Here is a 20,422-nt window from a genome sequence, read left to right as displayed (position 1 = left end):
TCCCGGCGTCCAGGGCCTGGGCGCCGGCCACGTGGCCCCTGCTCGCGGGTTTCCCGGTCTCCGGGATGCGCGTCCACGCCGCGCCGCCCAACCCACGCGACAAGGGGGTGGTCTTCTCCCAGGACCGCGGGCTCGGAAGTCCGCCCCCTCCCCGCCTCCCGCACTCACCGCTTTGAGATCCAGGACGCCGTCCTTGGCCTCCTGAAGGAGCGACACGAACTTGGTGGTGAGCAGTCCCAGGCTCTTCTCGTGCCTGCTGCTGCCGCCCCCGCCGCCCCCGAGAGGCGGCGGCGGCGGCGGCGGCGGGGGCTGCGCCTGGGACTGCTGCGGCTGCGGCCGCTGGCCCTGCCCCTGGCCCTGCGGCGCCGGCTGCCCGGAGCCCGCGGGCTCGGCCGCCGCCATCGCGTCCCCGCGCCGCGGTGGTGCGGCCCCCGCGCTCGGCCACCTGCCGGGTCGGCTCCGCGGCGGCCGCTGCCGTCGCCGCCCGCCGAGGGCGGGACGAAGGGTCGCGGGCTCCTGCAAACAACAGGTGCGCTGCGCCCACCCGCCTGGGGGCCGCTCGGCGCGCCGGGCCTCCGCCCCCTCCCCGAGCCTGGGGACGCGAGAAGGAAGCCCACGATCGAGGGGAGGGGGAGTGGAAGCGAGAAGAAGGGGCGGCTAGGGGTGGGGACCCGAGTTTAAATGGCAGGAAGTGACGCCGCGGCCCGCCGTTGCTTGGAAACGCATTTTTCTGTAGGAAGGAGGGGCGAGCGGAGCGGAGGGCAGCGTCGGTGACTGGGTTTCACCCTTGCCTCCCTGCTGTTGGCGAGCCGACCCCGGGAGCGGCGACCTCCCGCAGCAACGCCGGGAGGAAACAAGGGCTTCAGGGCAGGAAAAAACCCTGCCGGGTGGCCATCAATTTCTGAGCCGCTGGGTCCGTGGAGCCACACGAGATTAGCCTTCGGTCACTTACCTTGATTGGGCGGTTTCTGCTGTCTGCTCTTTTCGAGCTTTAGGATCCTTTGCAAATATTTCAGTGACTCGGACCAAATGCAGGGTTATATTCCATAGATTATCTTTTTGGATTTGAAATACAGGAAAAACAGAATCATGGAATCATAGGTAGAGATACTGGGGTGTGGAGGGAGAGGTCCTGAATTGCTCAGACTCGCCGCTGGACTCCAAATCTCCTGCATTTAAAACAGTGTTCTTAATACCTTACTGGAACCAAATTATATTGTGTTATTTAGAATATTAGGCACCCGCAGGTTCTTGTGTTTCGTGATACCCCAAACTATTGATGGGAAATGAGATAACACACAGATCTGGGTAAAAGTTTTTTCTCATTTGATTACAAACTCTCGAGAGTCAGAACTAAATTTTAAATGAGTTGGTGTCACACACAACACTTTGGATATAGTAGATGCTCAATAAATATTAGGTGAATGAAAATTCCATATGATGGTAATTAATCAAGAAAGTTTCATGCAAGAAATATTTTAAATTTAAAATAACAATAAACTAGCAAAAAAGGGTCACTGGAATGAAGTGAAATACTCAGCAGCATTAGCTAGTAAAACTGGACACACCATTTATAACAAAATATTTATGCTTCCAATTCATAGGTACAGAACTTCATTAATAACCAGACAACCTTTATTTAATCAAAGAACTCTATAAGCAAAACTTGGAATTAAAAACCTTTAGTAGGGCTTCCCTGGTGGCACAGTGGTTGAGAGTCCGCCTGCCGATGCAGGGGACATGGGTTCGTGCCCCTGACCGGGAAAATCCCTCATGCCGCGGGGCGGCTGGGCCCGTGAGCCATGGCCGCTGAGCCTGCGCGTCCGGAGCCTGTGCTCCGCAACGGGAGAGGCCACAACAGTGAGAGGCCCGCGTACCAAAAAAAAAACTTTAGTAAAACATGAAAAATTCAATTAATAAAACCACTCAATTTAAGTTATCTCAAAATGGGTTCTGCTATGTGATTTGGCATTAGCAAAATTATTATTTTACAAATTAAATTAATTTGCAAATTAGTTTTAATTTATTATTAATAAATTAATAGAATTAATAAATACAATAGTGTTTCTTAAGGAGGTTTTAGTTTTAATTTGAAGTGGTAACATTGTGCTATAGATGCAGGGACAGGAATTGATAAAAATAAAGTTGTTATTTTAAAAAACTTTTTTATATATGTCTTAGCTTGGTCTGCCATAACAAAAATACCATAGACAAGATGACTTAAACAACAGAAATTTATTTTCTCACAGTTCTGGAGTCTGGAAGTTCGGGTGCCAGCATGGTCAGGTTCTGGTGAGGCCTCTCTTCCTGGCTTGTAGACAGCTACCTTCTCTCTGTGTCCTCACATAGCAGAGACAGAGAGCAAACAAGTTCTCTGATGTCTTTTCTTATAAGGGCACTAATCCCATCATGAGGGCCCCACTCTGTGACCTCGTCTAAACCTATACCTCTCGAAGGCTCTCTCTCCAAATGTGGTTAAGGCTTTAACATATAAATTTTGGGGAGACACAATTCATTCCATAGCATGTAGTATTAAATCATAATAACTATTTTGGTAATTTTTTAATTGTTCTTTTTAATTTCAGTTTTTAAAGTTTTTCTACAATGCAGTTATTATTAATGATGCTAATAGGTCATTTGAAATTTATTTTGCAATATTTTTGTGTTTTTCACAATGAATTTTTCATTTGTTTAAACTCAGTAGGATTCAACTAAAACACATTCACGAGTTAGCAGCTATTTCAATTAGCCTTCAAAATCCTATGTCTGTCAGAGAAACTACAAATTACTTGCACCAGTGGCTTCCAAACTTTAAGGAGAAAAATCATCTATGGTGTTTGTTAAAAATGTGATTCTTTTTTCCAAATTTCAGAGATTAAATCAGCATTTGATATGAGAATTTGACCTGGGAATCTGCATTTCTTCACAGATAGTTTCAGGTAATTCTCATGCACACAGTCACCCCTTTGAAAACACTGAATAACACAATGAAAAATAATAAAATATATCATTTTTCCTAAAACTGCTAAAGATCAGAGCCTGATAATGCAAAAGTCTTTTTAATATTTTGAAACTTTTTGGAATTTCTGCTAATGAATTATTTAAAAATGTGATTTTAAAAAATCAGAATATAAATAATCTTTAAGAAACTGATATTGGTCACTGTTTGAAGTATATTACTCTGAATTTGATTTCTGTATCCTTTTGGCTATAAAGGAGACAACTCTAAATGGCTATCAATTGCTACACTAGTTCTTTGTACCAATTCTGACAAAAGCCTAATAATTCTTTCCATCAAAAGTTAGGACTCATAGCATATTCTCAAGAAGTAGGTAAGATTTTTGTGCACTAGAATAATCCAGTTAAACTAAACCGTATTGCATTGACCTATGTAGTACTAAATGCATGACAGTAATCCTTTGTTAAATTCAGACTAATTACACTGGATTAACTGGGCAAATATTATGATCTATTATAATATTGTTTATATGCTCCTGATTATATTTTCATTATTTTTATGCATTTTGGAAGTGCAGCTGCTTAGCCAATTCAGGAGTAGGAGGGAGAACTTCAGTGTTTTGAATTCGACGGAATGACTTATTAGCCCATAGTTCACTGGACTGAGTGTCACATTTGTGGAATTTCACATATGTTATTTTCATAGAAGTCCAGGATCAGTTTAATATATGTGCAGTTGTGTCATAATATAGTAGGTAACTATTCAAGAAAATTCAACCAAATTTTATTTTGTTCACTGGTGGTGGCATACTGATTTTCAAATGCATGAGCCTATCAGTTGGAAGTGATAGGTTGGAACTTCCAACTCTCAGGTGTCCTTTGAGCTAAGAAACTTCATCAAAAGGCTGCTTACATCAGCTTTATTACTCCCTTGTTTAATCTGTTCAAAGTTAATGAAGATAAAATTTGGCTTTCTGTTTTTCCTTCCAAATCTTACAACACACAAACATCTATCTTATGCAGTTTCAAGATTAAAAAAATTAGGTAAACACATATGTTTCAAGGATTATTAATCGTCACATTATGACAAACAACATTATTTTTTACCTACCTATAACCTGCATGGTATAGTAATAATATGATAGATAACCCAAAGACCTTGACTTCAGAAGTGTGTACCCTGTAAGCAGAAACGGGAAATGAAGATTACATTCAAACACCTATAGAAATATAATTCACACACATTAAAGAGATTTTAAATTTTATTTAGTGACTTATACTCTACCTTATTGCCCTATCAAGGCAGCTTACCGAAAGAGGGAAGCTTACATTCAGAAGGCAGCTTACATTAAAAAATATGGCATGATATTAAAAGAAACAAATAGTTGCTTCTAAATCTTCTTGAAGAGTCAGATTGAAAATTCGAATTCTCATCTTCATTAAGTTAAAACTTACGATTTGATGTTGGGGTTTGAACTTCAACCACACATATTCAAATTTAAGAACAAGAGATCCAAGTTTGTTGTAACAAAAATAAACTCAACTAATATACACTAGAAGTTTCTATTTACTAACACCTGAACAGTCCTCTGACTGCTCTTGTGGATAAAAAGGGAAGGTAAATATGGTCAAACATTTACAGAAACTGTATGTCACTTAGACCTTCCTGAAAAATCAAGTTGCTCAGCAACTCTCCCACTGGAAACACTGTTGATAACACTGTTTTTTTGAAATTTCAGTAAGGTAAAAGTGTTTATCACTAAACTACCAAAGCAAGATGACTGCCGTGCAAATAATAAGCCATAGCATAAAGACCTCCTATTCACAATACATTGCCCCAATTAAGACACAAACTTAAAAATCATACGCTCTGATACAAACCCTTTGGTAACTAATACCCTGTGTCAACCTAGAGTTGACAATTTTTGAATTTATCACCAAGAGAGAGTAATTCTAAGTCAAAAGTGGTTTTATCAAAAGAATTTCTCACCAGTGAATGGTCCCCACATCATTCAATTCCTTGTGTAGTGTCACATCTATTCCCTAGATTGAAAAAATAAAGCACTCTAAAATAAATCCCTCAAGATAATGATTATAGGTACCCTAGAATTATCTAATGTTAATAAATGTACCATCCTATCTTGCTCTACTGTAATTGACTATTTTATTTATAAAAATACCTATTTATTTAATTATATGTGTGCCATTTATAAAAATTAGGGAATTTATTCAGCAAAAATTAAATTCAGACTCTCAGTGGATATCTCCCAACTAAGTCATGTTAGCCATACACGTTACAAAATGAAATAATACATTCTTTTAGAATCTCTGAAAAAAAATGTTTTGTAAACTGGAAAAAAAAATTACCTTTGGGATCTTTCCTCAGTCAGTAAATCATCCAACAATCTATCTGTCTTTTGTAATTGTGTGATATGCATATTACTAGTGTTAACAGAATGACTAGCTGATACATGGTAAATCTTTTGTTATTTTAATACTTTCATGATTAATTTAATGTGGATTAGGCAAAAATTAAAAATAAACATGACCAAAACATTAAACTAGTGATTTCATTTATGTTATTTAAGTTGTGGCTAAAAGAGATATTTAATTTTTAAAAGTAAGTCCATTTTTGGAAAACTGATAAGAAACTAATAGTTTGGGTAGTGTGAAACCCCAAAATCATGAAGGTGAAATTAACGATGTTATGCCAATTTTTATATGGTCAGTTTATTCAATGATCATAATCAGTTGAACTTTGGTAAACACTTATCTTTTAACTGACAGGAAGAAAACAATTTAGAAAACTTAAACTACTCTTGTAGTTTTTAGCGAATTATGCATCACAAAGAATTTCCTCTCAAAGTTCAGAATTGTTATGTGGGTTTTATCAGTAAAGAGAGCAAGTAGACAGATTTCATAAGATCAGTAATGTTTACAAAATAGTAGGTGATACCTGCCAGCATTGTTAACACTGAGGAGGAGGGAGAGTCCAGGATTTGAAAGTATAAACTAGTGTTCTCTTTACCACTGTCCAGAAGAAAATATCTGCCAGTCAAGAAGCTCCTCCCCACAAAGGTTTAAGGATAATGGAAAGAAGTGGTATAGACCAATCTTCAAAGTCTCCCACTGTGCCCTTACTCTCAGGGGACCACATCCTAAGAAAACAGACTCTAAAATCAAGACAGGTACATTACCAACAAATATAGCAGTACGTATATGGAAGTGAAAAACTGGCGAACAAAAATAAGATAATCCATTGGAAGTTGCGGCAGCTATGAGAACAGCCTACTGCAAGGTGGGAGGTGGTTGGGAAGCATATAACCATGAAGTGAGTCAAGAGTAATTATCTACTGTGGGCAGTACTGCCAGACAGTAGTCAAAATCCTAGAAAGATATTGAAAATTCTTATGATATTGAACTAGACCCCAAATTCTCAAGATTATAAGAACAACCATTTCCTTAGGTTTAAGTAAAAGGTATTCCAAGAATTTGATAAAATGGAAAATAAAAATCCAACCTCAATTATAAATCACATTCTTACTTAGATCCATGTGTATATAAGCAGACTACAGCTTATATACTTCTTGAAGGAAGTATAAGGAAAAATTCAGTTTACTTACAGATGTAACAACTATACTTCTAAATTCCTTTCCAAAACCTGGTAGGAGTCATGGTGGAAAACTGTACAGCAGCCCCTGGAAATGAGTGTTTTGATTTGGTGAGACTCAGGTTAAGACCCACAGACTGATCACCCTATATAATTTCCTCTAAGTATGTATATCAAACCAAAGAGAGTGGCCACGTGGGAAGAATGCTTACCCTTTCTTTAAAGCCTGAACATATCCTCAGCTAGATCCTGAGGTAAGGGTTGAGGGTGGGGATTGGTTCTAGCTTTTGTTTCATGAGTTCTAATAAATAGATGTTTGTTTCTTTTGCTTTGTAGGTGGCTGTCTGTATGCCTGATTCAACAGACCTCTCAAAGAGTGATAATGGGGTAAAGTGATAATTTGGTAGGGAGCTCTAGAAAGGACAAGGTTTGAGCTATCTGATGGGAAGCAATTGGGTCAGACTGTTGACTTAGACCCAAGCTGTGCCACTGATGGTGGGAATAAGAGCATGACTGAGCTGTAATGAAAGAACTCAATCAGAATCTAGGCACCCTAGAACAGCTGTCTTAAATTTATGTACTCCCGAGGAGACATTTGGACAAAAGCAGTGGTTACATTCACTTAACATAATTGAGTCAATTATATTAATAAAATGTATTTAGCTGGTCATATCTCCTTTGATCACTGTGATTCAAGCCATGTACATTAGGTGTGAGCAGCAATACCATCTCTCCAGAGGAAGTAAAAAATAGATAACTGAGGACCACCTTTGGTATTTCCACTCTATCTCCTTTCAATCCTCCAATGGCCAGCTGATAAATCATAAATCAGATGGAATATCAAGATTTCTTGATAAAAGTCTACCAATTGAATTAAGCAATCACAACTTTGGCAATGTTGCTCTCCCACCCCTATAAAATCTGGATTCACCTACTATTTGTCACAGATTTATTTACTGGGACTTTCAATGATGAGATCAACCTAAGGACATTACTATCATCAACCGCATTGATGGTATTTAAATGTTAGTAGGATTTAATGAAGCAAGATATCAACTTCTTATTCACTAATATCTCAACAAAAAGGAGAAGGGATAAATTGTTATCCCTCCAAAAAACTTAGGGTCTTGCCATGTAAGTGAACATACTGGAATTCCAATGGATGAGAGAAGGTAGAATATCTTTTCTAATTATACTCCAGAATATTAAACTGAAACCTCTATCCTAATATCCCAACCTTGACGGAGCCAGCAGCCTTGAGATAGCATATCTTTGCCTTGGGAATTTGATGTGCTGTATGTACTAGTTAAGCTGGAAGTCTAGTAAATTTGAGTTGAGGTACTTTTTTTTTTTTTTTTTTTTTTTTGCAGTGCGTGGGCCTCTCACTGTTGTGGCCTCTCCCATTGCGGAGCACAGGCTCCGGCTGCACAGGCTCAGCGGCCATGGCTCACGGGCCCAGCCGCTCCGCGGCATGCGGCATCTTCCCGGACCGGGGCACGAACCCGTGTCCCCTGCATCGGCAGGCGGACTCTCAACCACTGCGCCACCAGGGAAGCCCAAGCTGAGGTACTTTTAAATCAAGATTTTGGATTCAGGAATAAGCTTCAGTTGTAATCAACCCTTCTTAGGTCCCATGACCCAGAAAGTCAAATAATTTTTTAAACCTCTAACATCTTTTCAATCATCTTTAGACAAAAGGCACAGACACACACACACACACACACACACACACACACACACACACAGAGCATGTGTCAATACAGAGCCCATTTCTGTATCACACAACGGCCTGAACTACCTGTTATGAATTGAGGGCTCTTAGCTCTTCCTTCTCACAGATAAGTAAGCCTAGTACTCTAGCAGCTAGTAGAAATGGTATAATCAAGATTAGGTAAATGGTAATAACTAGACAAGCTTGATGGAGCATGTGCTACCTTAGTGCACACTAAGGATTCCAAAATCTTCCTGAAGTGTCCCTTCATATTATATCATCTATTTTAACAAATTGGGATCAACCACATGCTGAGCTCATCATCAGGCAAAAAACTCGATGATTTATGAATGGGGCTGACTGGTATTTGGCTGAACAATATCTATGGATCACAGTTGATTTGTATCCTCACTTTTACCTATCCACGCAATATTAAGGAACTACTCTTTCCTCCAGGAGGTTGAAGTAGACAAAAGTCTCCTTGATAATTAGCTTGACAGTGACTACTGTGGACAGGGGACTTTTAACGGGAAAGAAGCGCACATGGCCATCTACCACCAACAGTATGGTCAGAGGTGAAATATCAAGTATCTAATCGTTCAGAGAAGAAATCCAGGCTGGTGTGGCCATCAAAGCCATTCTTTAACATTGACATACTCATCATAGGGGGTACATATTAGTAGAGACTTACTATAAGTGAGTTTATAAATATTATTTATAATTAATGGCCACCAGAAATTATCAACTTATTACTCGCCATATTGAATGAGTTGAGAACTATTCCTTCCTTCTCTCTTTTCTGAAAGAGTATGGCTATGGACTGATTTTATTTATTTTTAAAATATTTTACAGAATTCACTGGCAAAGCTGTCTGAACCTGAGCTTTTCTTTGTAGGAATTCAGTTTACTTATTATAGGTTTATTCAGATATTCTATTTTTTCTTGAGTCAGTTTTGGTAATTTGTATCTTTTCAAAAATTTGTTCAACTAAGTCATCTAATTTGTCCCCATAAAGTTGTTAATCATATTTCTTATAATCCTTTTTAGCATCTTTAGAGTCTGTAGTGCTGACCCTTCTTCATTCTAGAAATTTTTATTCTCTCTTCTTTATTGCCCAGAGTTGTTAAAAGTGCATCATTTTTTGAAAATATTTTCAAAGAACCAACTTTTGGTTTGATTGCTAGTTTCTCTATTGCTTTTTTTCTATTTGATTGATTTCTGCTCTGAGATTTAATATTTTTATCCTTGGGGTTAAGTGGATCTTCTTTTTCTGGTTTCTTTTCTTTCTTTCTTTTCTTTTTTTTGGCTGCATTGGGTCTTCGTTGCTGCATGCCGGCTTTCTCTAGCTGTGGCGAGCAGGGACTACTCTTTGTTGCAGTGTGTGGGCTACTCATTGTGATGGCTTGTTGCAGAGTACATGCTCTAGGCACAGGGGCTTCAGTAGTTGTGGTGTGTGGGCTCTAGGGCATGCAGGCTTCAGTAGCTGTGGTGCGCGGGCTCAGTAGTTGTGGCTCATGGGCTCTAGAGTGCAGGCTCAGTACTCGTGGCACACGGGCTTAGTTGCTCCGCAGCATGTGGGAATCTTCCCGGACCAGGGATCAAACCCGTGTTCCCTGCATTGGCAGGTGGATTCTTAAACACTGTGCCACCAGGGAAGTCCCTTTCTGATTTCTTAAAAAGAAAACTTAAATTACTGATTTGAAACCTTTCCTTCTTTCTAACATAGGCATTTAAATCTATAAATTTCTCTCTAAACATTGTTTTGCTGCATCCCATAATGTTTTCCATGTTCTATTTTCATTTTCATCCAATTCAAAATATTTTCTACACTTTGTGATTTTTTATTGAGATATACTTGATTTACAATATTATATGTTTCAGGTGTACAACATAGTAATTAATTTTTAAAAAGGTATTATATTCCATTTATAGTTATCATAAAATATTGGCTATATTCCCTATGTTGTATAATATATTCTTATAGTTTATTTTATATATAGTAGTTTGTATCTCTAATCCTCTACTCTTATCTTATCTACCCCCCTTTCCTCTCCCCACTGGTTACCACTAGTTTATTTTCTATAACTGTGAGTCTGTTTCTATTATGTTATATTCCCTAAGTTTGTTTTATTTTTAGATTCCACATATGTGATACCATAGCAATATTTGACTTCCTCTACCTAACTTATTTCACTAAGCCTAATATGCACCAGGTCCATTCATGTTATTAAAAATGGCAAAATTTCATTCTTTTTTATGGCTGAGTAGTATTCCATAGTAAATATATTCCACATTGTCTTTATCCATTCATCTAGTGATGGACACTTAAGTTGCTCCCCTATTTTGGCTATTGTAAATAATGCTGCTATCAACATTGGAGTGCATGTATCTTTTAAATTAGTGTTTTCATTTTCTTTGGATATATACCCAGGAGTGGAATTGCCGGATCATATGGTAGTTTTATTTTTAGTTTTTTTAAAGTATGTATTTATTTTTTATTTATTTATTTTGGCCATGCTAGGTCTTAGTTGTGGCATGTGAGCTCTTAGTTGTGGCATGTGGATTTCTTAGTTGCAGCATGTGGACTCTTAGTTGCAGGATGCATGTGGGATCTAGTTCCCCAACCAGGGACTGAACTTGGGCCCCCTGCATTGAGAGCACAGAGTATTACCCACTGGCCCACCAGGGAAGTCCCTATTTTTAGTTTTTTGAGAAACATCCAAACTGATTTCCACAGTGGCTACACCAATTTACGGTCCCATCAACAGTGTACATGGGTTCCCTTTTCTCTACATCCTTGCCAATATTTATTATTTGTGATCTTTTTGATGATAGTTTATTCTGGCAGGTGTGAGGTGATATCTCATTGTAGTTTTGATTTGCATTTCTCTGATGATTATTGATGTTGAGCATCTTTTCATGTACCTGTTGGCCATCTGTATGTCTTCTTTGGAAAAATGTCTATTCAAATCCTCTGCCCATTTTCTAATCAATGGTTTGTTTGTTTGTTTGTTTGATATCAAGTTGTATGAGCTGTTTATATATTTTGGATATTAACCCCTTATTGGTCATATCACTTACAAATATTTTCTCCCATTCAGTAGGTTGTCTTTTCATTTTGTCAGTGGTTTCCTTTGCTGTGCAAAACCATTTACATTTAGCTAGGTTCTATTCACTAAATTTTGCTTTTGTTTACTTTACCTTAGGAAACAGATCAAAACAAAAATATTGCTATGATATATGTCAAAGAGTGTTCTGCCTATGTTTTCCTCTAGGAGTTTTATGGTACCTGGTCTGACATTTAGGTCTTTAATCCATTTTGAGTTCATTTTTGTATGAGAAAATGTTCTAATTTCATTCTTTTACATGTAGCTGTCAAGTTTTCCCAGCACCACTGACTGAAGAGATTGTCTTTTCACCATTGTATGTTCTTGCCTCCTTTGTTGTAGATTAATTGACCATAAGTGTGTGAGTTTATTTCTGGGTTCTCTAATCTGTTCCATTGATCTATGAGTCTATTTTCTGGGCTAGTACCATACTGTTTTGATTATTGTAGCTTTGTAGTATAGTCTGAAGTCAGGGAGCATGATTCCTCCAGCTCTGTTCTTATTCCTTAAGATTGTTTTGCCTATTCAGGGACTTTTGTGTTTTCATACAAAATTTTAGATTATTTGTTCTAGTTCTGTGAAAAATGCTGTTGGTATTTTGATAGGCGTTGCATTGAATCCGTAGATTGCCTTGGGCAGTATGGTCATTTTAACAATATTAATTCTTCCAATCCATGAACATGGTTTATCTTTCCATCTGTTTTTGTTGTTTTCAGTTTTCTTCATTAGTGTCTTATAATTTTCTGAGTACAGTTCTTTTTACCTTTTTAGGTAAGTTTATTTGTAGGTATTTTATTCTTTTCGAAGCAATGGTAAATATTGCTTCCTTAATTTCTCCTACTGATAGCTTGCTCTTAGTGTATAGAAATGGAACCAATTTCTGTATATTAATTTTGTGTCCTGCAACTTTAACAAATTCATTGTGGAGCTCTAGTAGTTTTTTGGAGGCATCTTAAGGAATTCTATAGCATAATGTCTGCACAAAGTGACAGTTTTATTTCTTCCTTTCCAATTTGGATTCCCTTTATTTCTTTTTCTTGTCTGACTTCCATGGCTAGGACTTCAATACTATGTTGAATAAAAGTGGTGAAAGTGGGCATCCTTGTCTTATTCCTGACCTTAGAGGAAATGCTTTCAGTTTTTCACTGTTGAGTATGATGTTAGCTGTGAGCTTATCACATATAGCCTTTATTAATTATACTGAGGTGTGTTCCTTCTATGCCCAATTTCTGGTGAGTTTTTGTTATAAAAAATGTTGAATTTTATCAAAAGCTTTTTCTACATCTTTTAAATCATCACATGGTTTTATTTTACAGTTTGTTATTGTGGTTTATCCCATTGATTGATTTGTGGATATTGATAATCTTTGCATCCCTGGGAAAAATCCCACTTGATCATGGTGTATGATCCTTTCAAAATATTGTTGGATTTACTTTGCTAATATTTTCTTGAGTATTTTTGCATCTATGTTCATCAGGGATATCAGGCTGTAATTTTCTTTTTTGTGATATCTTTGTCTGGTTTTGGTATCAGTGTGACACTGGTCTCATAGAATGAGTTTGGAAGCATTTGTTCCTCTGTAATTTTTTTGAATAGTTTGAGAAGGATAGGTGTTAGGTGTTCTCTAAATGTTTGGTAGAAGTCACCTGTGAAGCCATCTGGTCTTGGACTTCTGTTTGTTGGGAGTTTTAAAATTCCTGATTCAATTTCATTACTGGTAGTTGGTCTGTTCCTATTTTCTAATTCTTCTTGATTCAGTCTTGGGAGATTGTACACTTCTAAGAATATGTCCATTTCCTCTAGTTGTCCATTTTGTTGGCATATTGTTGTTAATAATAGTCTCTTATGATCCTTTGTATTTCTGTGGTGTTGGTTGTAACTTCTCCTTTTTCATTTCTGATTTTATTGATTTGGGCCCTCTCTCTTTTTTTCATGATGGCTAAAAGTTTATCGATTTTGTTTATCTTTTCAAAGAATCAGCTTTAATTTTCATTAATCTTCTCTATTTTTTTTAGTCTCTGTTTCATTTAGTTCTGTTCTAATCTTTATGCATTCTTTCCTTCTACTAACTTTGGATTTTGTTTGTTCTTCTATTTCTAGATCCTTTAAGTGTAAGGTTAGTTTGTTTATTTGAGATTTTTCTTGTTTCCTTGGGTAAGCTTTTATCACTATACACTTCTCTTTTAGATCTGCTCTTACTGCAACCCATAGATTTTGGATCATTGTGTTTTCATTTTCATCTTTCAGATTTTTTTTGATTTCCTCTTTGATGCCTTCAGTGATCTATTGGTTGTTTGATAGCATATTATTTAGCCTCCACATGTTTGTGTTTTTGCAGTTTTTTTTTCTTGTAGTTCATTCCTAGTCTCATAGCATTTTGGTTGGAAAATGTGCTTGATATGGTTTCAGTTTTCTTAAATTTACCAAGGCTTGTTCTGTGGTCTAGCATGTGGTCCATCCTGGAGAATGTTCTATGTGCCTTTGAAAAGAATGTGTATTCTGCTGCTTTTAGATGGAATGTTCCATGTATATCTATTAAGTTCTTCTGATCTAATGTGTCCTCTAAGGCCAGTATTTCCTTATTGATTTTCTATCTGGGTGATCTGTCCCTTGATGTAAGCAGAGTTTTAAGTCCCCTACTATTATTGTGTTACTGTCAATTTCTCCCTTTATGTTAGTTAATGTTTGCCTTATGTATTTAGGTTCTCCTATGTTCGGTGCATATGTATTTACAGTTGTTATATCTTCTTGGATTGATCCCTTCATCATTAAGTAATGTTCTTCTTTGTTTCTTATAACAGTCTGTTTTAAAGTCCATTTTCTCTGATATTTGTATTGCTACTCCAGCTTTCTTTTGATTCCCATTTGCATGGAATAATTTCTTCCATGCCCTCACTTTCAGTCTGTGTGTCTTTAGATCTGAAGTGAGTCTCTGGTAAGTAACATATATATCGGTCTCATTTTGTATTCATTCAACCACTCTATGTCTTTTGATTGGAGCATTTAGTCCATTTACTTTTAAAGTAATTATTGATATGTATGTTCTTATTGCCATTTTGTGAATTGTTGTGGGATTATTTTTGTGGGGTTTTTGTTGTTGTTCCTTTTGTCTTCTTTTGTTCTATTCTCTTGTGATTTGGTGTCTAACTTGAGTGTTATACCTGGATTTCTTTCTTTTGTTTGTGTGTGTTATCTATTATAGATTTTTTGTTTTCCTTGCTGCTTTTAATATTCTCTCTTTATCTTTAATTTTTCCATTTTAATTACAATGTGTCTTGGTGTTGTTCCTCTTTGGGTTAATATTGTTTGGGACTCTCCATGCTTCCTGGACTTTGATGTCTATTTCCTTTCCTAGGTTAGGACATTTTTTAGCTATTATGTCTTCAAATATGTTCTCAGTCCCTTTCTCTCTCTCTTCTCCTTCTGGAACCCCAATAATGCAAATGTGAGTAGACTTGATGTCCCAAAGGTCTCTTAAACTGTCTTCATTTCTTCTCATTCTCTTTTTTGTTTGGCGTCAGTGATTTCCATTACCTTGTCTTCCAGCTTGCTGATCCTTTCCTCTGTAAAATTTAGTCTCCTGTTGATTTCATCTAGTGTATTTTTCATTTCAGTTATTTTAGTCTTGGTCTTTGTTTGGTTGTTATTTGTATTTTCTAACACTTTGTTGTTAAATACTTCTAACTTCTCAATCTGTGCATCCGCTCTTCTACTGAGTTCTTCAATCATCTTTACAATTGTTACCCTGAACTCTTTCCCAAGTAGATTGCCTATCTCCACTTCACTTCTTTTTCTGGGGTTTTATCTTGTTCCTTCTTTTGGAACATGTTCCTCTGTCACTTTATTTTGCCTAACTTGCTGTTTTTATTTCTGTGTATTTGGTAGGTTGGTTACATTTTCCAGCCTTGCAGCAGTAGCCTTTTGTAGGAGATGTAGCTATGCGTCCCAGCAGTGCACTCCACTCTTGTCACAAGAGCTATATGCTCTAGGGGTACCCCCTATGTGGGCTGCTTGGGTCCTTCTGTGGTGGTGGGCTGACTACTGTGGGAAGTCTGGTAGGCCTGGCTAGTCCCTGGTCCAGTTGGTTGCCAGGCCCTCCTTGTTTGGAGGCTGCTGACCATTGGTTTTTGAGGCTGTGTCATGAGGTAGCTGGTGGTGGAACCCCAGACGGCTAGTACTCGCTCACCGATGGGCTGTCAGCTTCCAGGAGATCTCAGGGTTGGTTCCTGCCCAGTGGTGGGTGAAGCCATGTCCTGGAGCTAGTGATGACCTACCCATAGGCAGAGCGATGTCCTGAGTTCTGCCTGAAGGGCCCAGGGTGTCCCAGAGCTGTTATTGGATGGGAGTGGTTCCTGACACCCCTGGGTGTGGGGTCTGGGGTATTCTGAAGCTTGTGTTGGCCTGCTGGTGGGCAGGCCCAGGGCCCAGCCAGTCCCAGGGCTGGGGCTGGGCTGTTGGTGGGTGGGCTGGGTCCACAGGCTGTGGGGCTGCAGTTGTCCTGGGGCTGGTGTCTGCCCTCTGGTCTGTGAGACTGATCCCAAGGCTAGAGCAGGCTCATGGGTAAGTGAGGCCAGGGATTCTGGGGTTGGTGCCTGCCCACTGGTACGTGGATCTGGATACTAGTGTCTCTGGTTGCAGGGCCCTGGGGTCCCAGGTCTAGGCCTGCACACTGGTGTGTGGGGACAAGTTCCTTGGCCCTCTGATGGCAGGGTCATGTCCAGGGGAGGCTGTGGGCTCAGTGAGGCTTAAGGCAGCTTCTATGCTGGTGTGTGTGTGCAGGGGGCTTTGTCCCTGCTTACTGAGTTGTCCCAGTGTTGGTGACTATAGACTGGTGCATGGGGGCAGGGCTGGGTCCTGAGGCTTATGAGCTAGAGGGAAGATTCCAAGTTGGCGCTTGCCAGCACCAGTGTCTACGTGGTAGAATGAGCTCCCTCAAATGGCTGCCCCAGTGTCTATGTCTCTAGGGTGAGCTCAGTTGCCTCCTGCCTTTCTAGTAAACTCTCTAACATAAGTAGGTTAGGTCTCACCCAGGCTCCTTTCAAACCACTGCTTTTGCACTGGGTCCCAGAGTGTGTGAGATTTTGTGCATGCCCTTTAAGAGTGCAGTCCTTTTATGTTTCTCAACCTTGGAGAAGTGGCCCTCTGTAGGAGATGTCCTATGCATCCCAGCAGTGTACTCCCCTCTTGTCACCCAATGGCTAGGGACCAGCTGGTCCCAGGATAGTGTCTGGCCTGCATTTGTGGACTCTGTCTGCAGCCTGTGGGACTTTAGTTTTCTTGCTTCTGGTGTCTGCCCCCTGGTGGTTTAAGCTGGTCTGGTCTAGAGACTTGTGCAGGCTTCTAAGCAGGAGGGGCTGGTGCCTGCCCCCCAGGGGCTGGAGTTGGTCTTGGTCCTCTGGTGGGCAGGGCCATGTCTAGGGGCGTGTCTAGAGGTGTCTGTGGGCTCAGCAAGTCTTTAGGAGCCTGTCTGCTGATGGGTGGGGCTGTGTCCCCACTCAGTTTGTTTGGCCTGAGGCATTCCAGCACTAGAGCCTACAGGTTGTTGGGTGGGGCCAGGTCTTGGTGTTAATGACCCAAGCAAGATGTCTCCCTCCAGTGAGAGTTCATATAGATGAACGCTCCCCCATATCTCTGCCATCAGTGTCTATGTCCCCATGGTGGGCAAGAGCTGCCCCCCACCTCTCCAGGAGATGCTTCAAGACCGGCAGGTAGGTCTGGCCCAGGCACCTATCAAATTACTGCTTTTGCCCTTGGTCCTGGTATGCATGAGATTTTGTGTGCCCTGTAGGAGTGAAGTCTCTATTTCCCCCAATCCTGTGGAGCTCCTGCAATTAAGCCCCGCTGGCCTTCAAAACTGAATGCTCTGGGAACTCCTCTTCACAGTGCTGGAACCCCAGGCTGGGGCTCAGAACTCTCATTCCTGTGGGAGAACCTCTGTAATATAATTATTCTCCAGTTTGTGGATCACCCACGCAGGGGGGATGAGATTTTATATTATGAGTCTGCCAGTCTCATTGTGGTTCCTTCTTTATGTCTTTAGCTATAGAGGATATTTTCTGGTATTTTCTGGTAGGTTTCAGTCTTTTTAAATGATGGTTGTTCTGCAGATTTTTGTTATTTTTGTGTGCTCCTGAGAGGAGGTGAGCTTAGGGTCCTTTTACTCTGCCATCTTGGCTGCTGTCCCTCTGTACCTTTCTAGTAAGATTTTAAATGAAGAAGTGTGAGTTTTCCAACTTTTTCAAGATTGATAGTCTAGGTCCCTTGAATTTCTGTATGAATTTTAGAGACCATGTTGTCAATTTATGCAAATAAGCTAGCCGAGATTTTGGTAGGGATTGCATTTAATCTGTAGATGAATTTGGGGAGAATTACCACCTTAAGTCCTCCAATCCATGAATATTGTCTTCTTTGTTTCGTTTCAACCATGTTTTGTAGTTTTCAGAGTATGAGATTTGCACTTCTTTTGTTAAATTTATACCTAAGAATTTTATTCTTTTTGATTCTATTGCCTATGGAGTTCTTTCTTTTTATTTTAAACCACTGTATTAAGGTATGATTGACATGCAAAAGCTGTACATAGTCTGTACAACTTGATGAGTGGGAGTAAGTATAAACTCATGAAACTATCACCATCATTAAGGCCATAAACATATTCAACAACTTCCAGTTTCCTCCCACCCTTATTATTATTATCATTTTCTTGTGCTCATTCCTGATTTTAGTAATTTGAGCCCTTTTATCCTGAATTAATTTAGCTCAAGGTTTATTTTGTAGATTTTTCAAAGTCAAAATTTTAGGTGCACTGATTGTATTGCTTTTCTATTTTCATTAATTTCTGCTCTAATTTTTATTTCCTTCAGTCTGTCTGCTTTGGCTTTAGTTTGCTCCACTTTTCCCAGTATTTATAGGTGGAAGGTTAGGATATTAATTTCAGGTTTTTCTTCTTTTTTAATGTAGTTGCTTGCAGATAAAAATTTCCTTCTGACAACTACTTTAGTTACATCTCATAAATTTTGTTACATTCTTTTCATTTCCATTCACCTCAAAGAATTTTTCTAATTTCCCTTGTGATTTCTTCTTTGATCCAGTACTTATTTAGGAGTGTGTTTAATTTCCACATAATTGTAAATTCCCCAAATTTGTTATTCCTTCCTAATTTCAGTTTGCTGTGGTCACAGAGCATACTTTGTGTGATTTCAATACTTCTAATCCCATTGAGGCTTGCTTTCTGACCTTCCATCTAATCTATACTGCAGAATGTTCCATGTGCACGTCAGAAGAATGTAAAGATTCTGCTGTTGTTGAAAGCATCCTGCAGATGTTAGGCCTAGTTGGTTTACCGTGTCGTTGAAGTCTTCTGTTCTCTTGTTGATCTCATGCCTCATTGTTCTATCCATTATTGAAAGTGAAGTATTGAATTTTCTGTTACTGTTGAATTACCTTTTTTTCCCTTCAAGCCTGTCAGTTTTGCTTCATGAATTTTGGGAATATGCCAGTAGGTACATCCATGTTAATAATTATTATACATTCCTGATAAATTGACATTTTATCATCTTTCCTACTAGTACATTTTTGTTTCAAAGTCTATTTTGTCTGATATTAGTATAGCCACTCCATCTTTCTTATGGTTGCTATTTACATATCTTTTTCTGTTCTTTTACTTTCAACCTATTTGCATATTTGAAAGTGTCTTGTAGGCAACACACAGCTGGATCTTGTTTTCTTGTCTACTTTTGTCTTTTGGATTATTTAATCCAGTCACACAACATAATTATTGATGTAGTTGAATTATACATGAGTTGAACTTATTTCTGCCATTTTTTGTTTTCTAAATATCTTTTTATTGCATTTAATAATTGCTTTATACTTTATTGCTTTACTTCTGCTTCTTTTGTATTACACAAATATTTTCTAGTATAACATTTTAATTCTATTTTTTAGTTATTTATTTTGAGTTACTTCCTTAATGGCTTCACAAGGGCTTATACATACCTTATCAGAATATACAACAGATTTTTACTAACCCAGTTTCAATGAAATATAGAATCTTCTATATAGCTCTATTCTCTTCCTCTTTTTGTGCTTTCTGTTATATATGTTACATCTATTTTATAATTGCAACTGTTTTTATAGTTGTTTTATATAACTTAAAGTCTAAGAAGAGCAAATATATATAGTTACATTTTCATATTTATTACTGGTGTCACTTGTTCCTATGATTTCAAGTTACTGTCTCCTGTTACTTCCTTGCTTCCGTACAGCTTTGCTTTCACCCACCTTTGTGCTGATATTGAGAAATATTACATTTTGTTTTACTCCCAATAATACAATTATACACATTGTTTTACATATTTGCTTTTTTAATCAGCTAAGGGATGAAAGGAAAATAAATATTCTTTTATAATTACCTTTACTGGTGTTTTTTTCTTCTCATGTGTATTCAAATTACTCTCTAGGGTCACCTTCTGAAAGGATCTGAAGCCTTAAGAACTTCCTTCAGCCTTTGTTGTAAGGTGGGTCTGGTAGGAACACATTTTCTGTTACCTGGGAATGACTTTATTTTGGTTTCATGTTTAAAAGATAGTTTTGTGGGATATAAGATTCTTAGCTAATTTTTTTTGAGTACTCTGTCAGCCCACTGCTTCTAGTCTCATTTGTTTTGCATTTATTCTGAGGGATAATATTGTTGGATGTAGAATTCTTTTTTTTTGTTGTTTTTTTTGCAGTACATGGGCCTCTCACTGTTGTGGCCTCTCCCGTTGCAGAGCACAGGCTCCGGACGCACAGGCTCAGCGGCCATGGCTCACGGGCCCAGCTGCTCCGTGGGGGATCTTCCCGGACCGGGGCACGAATCCGTGTCCCCTGCATCAGCAGGCGGACTCTCAACCACTGCGCCACCAGGGGAGCCCTGGATGTAGAATTCTTGATTTACTGTTCCTTTTCTTCCTGTACCTAAAATATGTCTTTCACTGACTTCTGGTCTCCATTATTTCTGATGAGAAGTCAACTGTTAGTTATATTGTTTCTTTATATGAA

The 20,422-nt window shown here is 38.9% G+C and overlaps 1 protein-coding gene and 1 long non-coding RNA gene across 5 annotated transcripts in view; one reads left to right on the top strand and one right to left on the bottom strand.

Moving 5' to 3' along the window:
• Window positions 1–414, bottom strand: part of E2F5 (E2F transcription factor 5) — a 28,602-nt gene extending 28,188 nt beyond the window's left edge. For all 3 annotated transcript variants that reach the window (XM_059994839.2, XM_059994840.2, XM_059994841.2), the window contains exon 1: window positions 169–414. In XM_059994839.2, the coding sequence (XP_059850822.1) occupies window positions 169–402 (234 nt within the window). In that variant the 5' untranslated portion in view covers window positions 403–414. The remainder of the gene's footprint in view (window positions 1–168) is intronic.
• On the top strand, window positions 65–20,232 carry LOC132413096 (uncharacterized). 2 transcript variants are annotated; one of them, XR_009516593.1, is made up of 6 exons: window positions 65–226; window positions 2,873–2,939; window positions 6,905–6,955; window positions 7,939–8,134; window positions 19,843–19,899; window positions 20,113–20,232. It is a non-coding gene; the product is annotated as an uncharacterized lncRNA (long non-coding RNA). The 2 variants fall into 2 exon arrangements; XR_009516594.1 differs by lacking the exon at window positions 65–226 and adding an exon at window positions 416–529.
• Window positions 20,233–20,422: the final 190 nt, after the last annotated feature.

This window comes from Delphinus delphis, chromosome 17 (assembly GCF_949987515.2).
Source record: "Delphinus delphis chromosome 17, mDelDel1.2, whole genome shotgun sequence".
In the NCBI taxonomy this organism is placed as follows: Eukaryota; Metazoa; Chordata; class Mammalia; order Artiodactyla; family Delphinidae; genus Delphinus; species Delphinus delphis.
The sequence above is the reverse complement of the archived record's forward strand: the minus strand, read 5'-3'. Positions and strand labels throughout refer to the sequence as shown.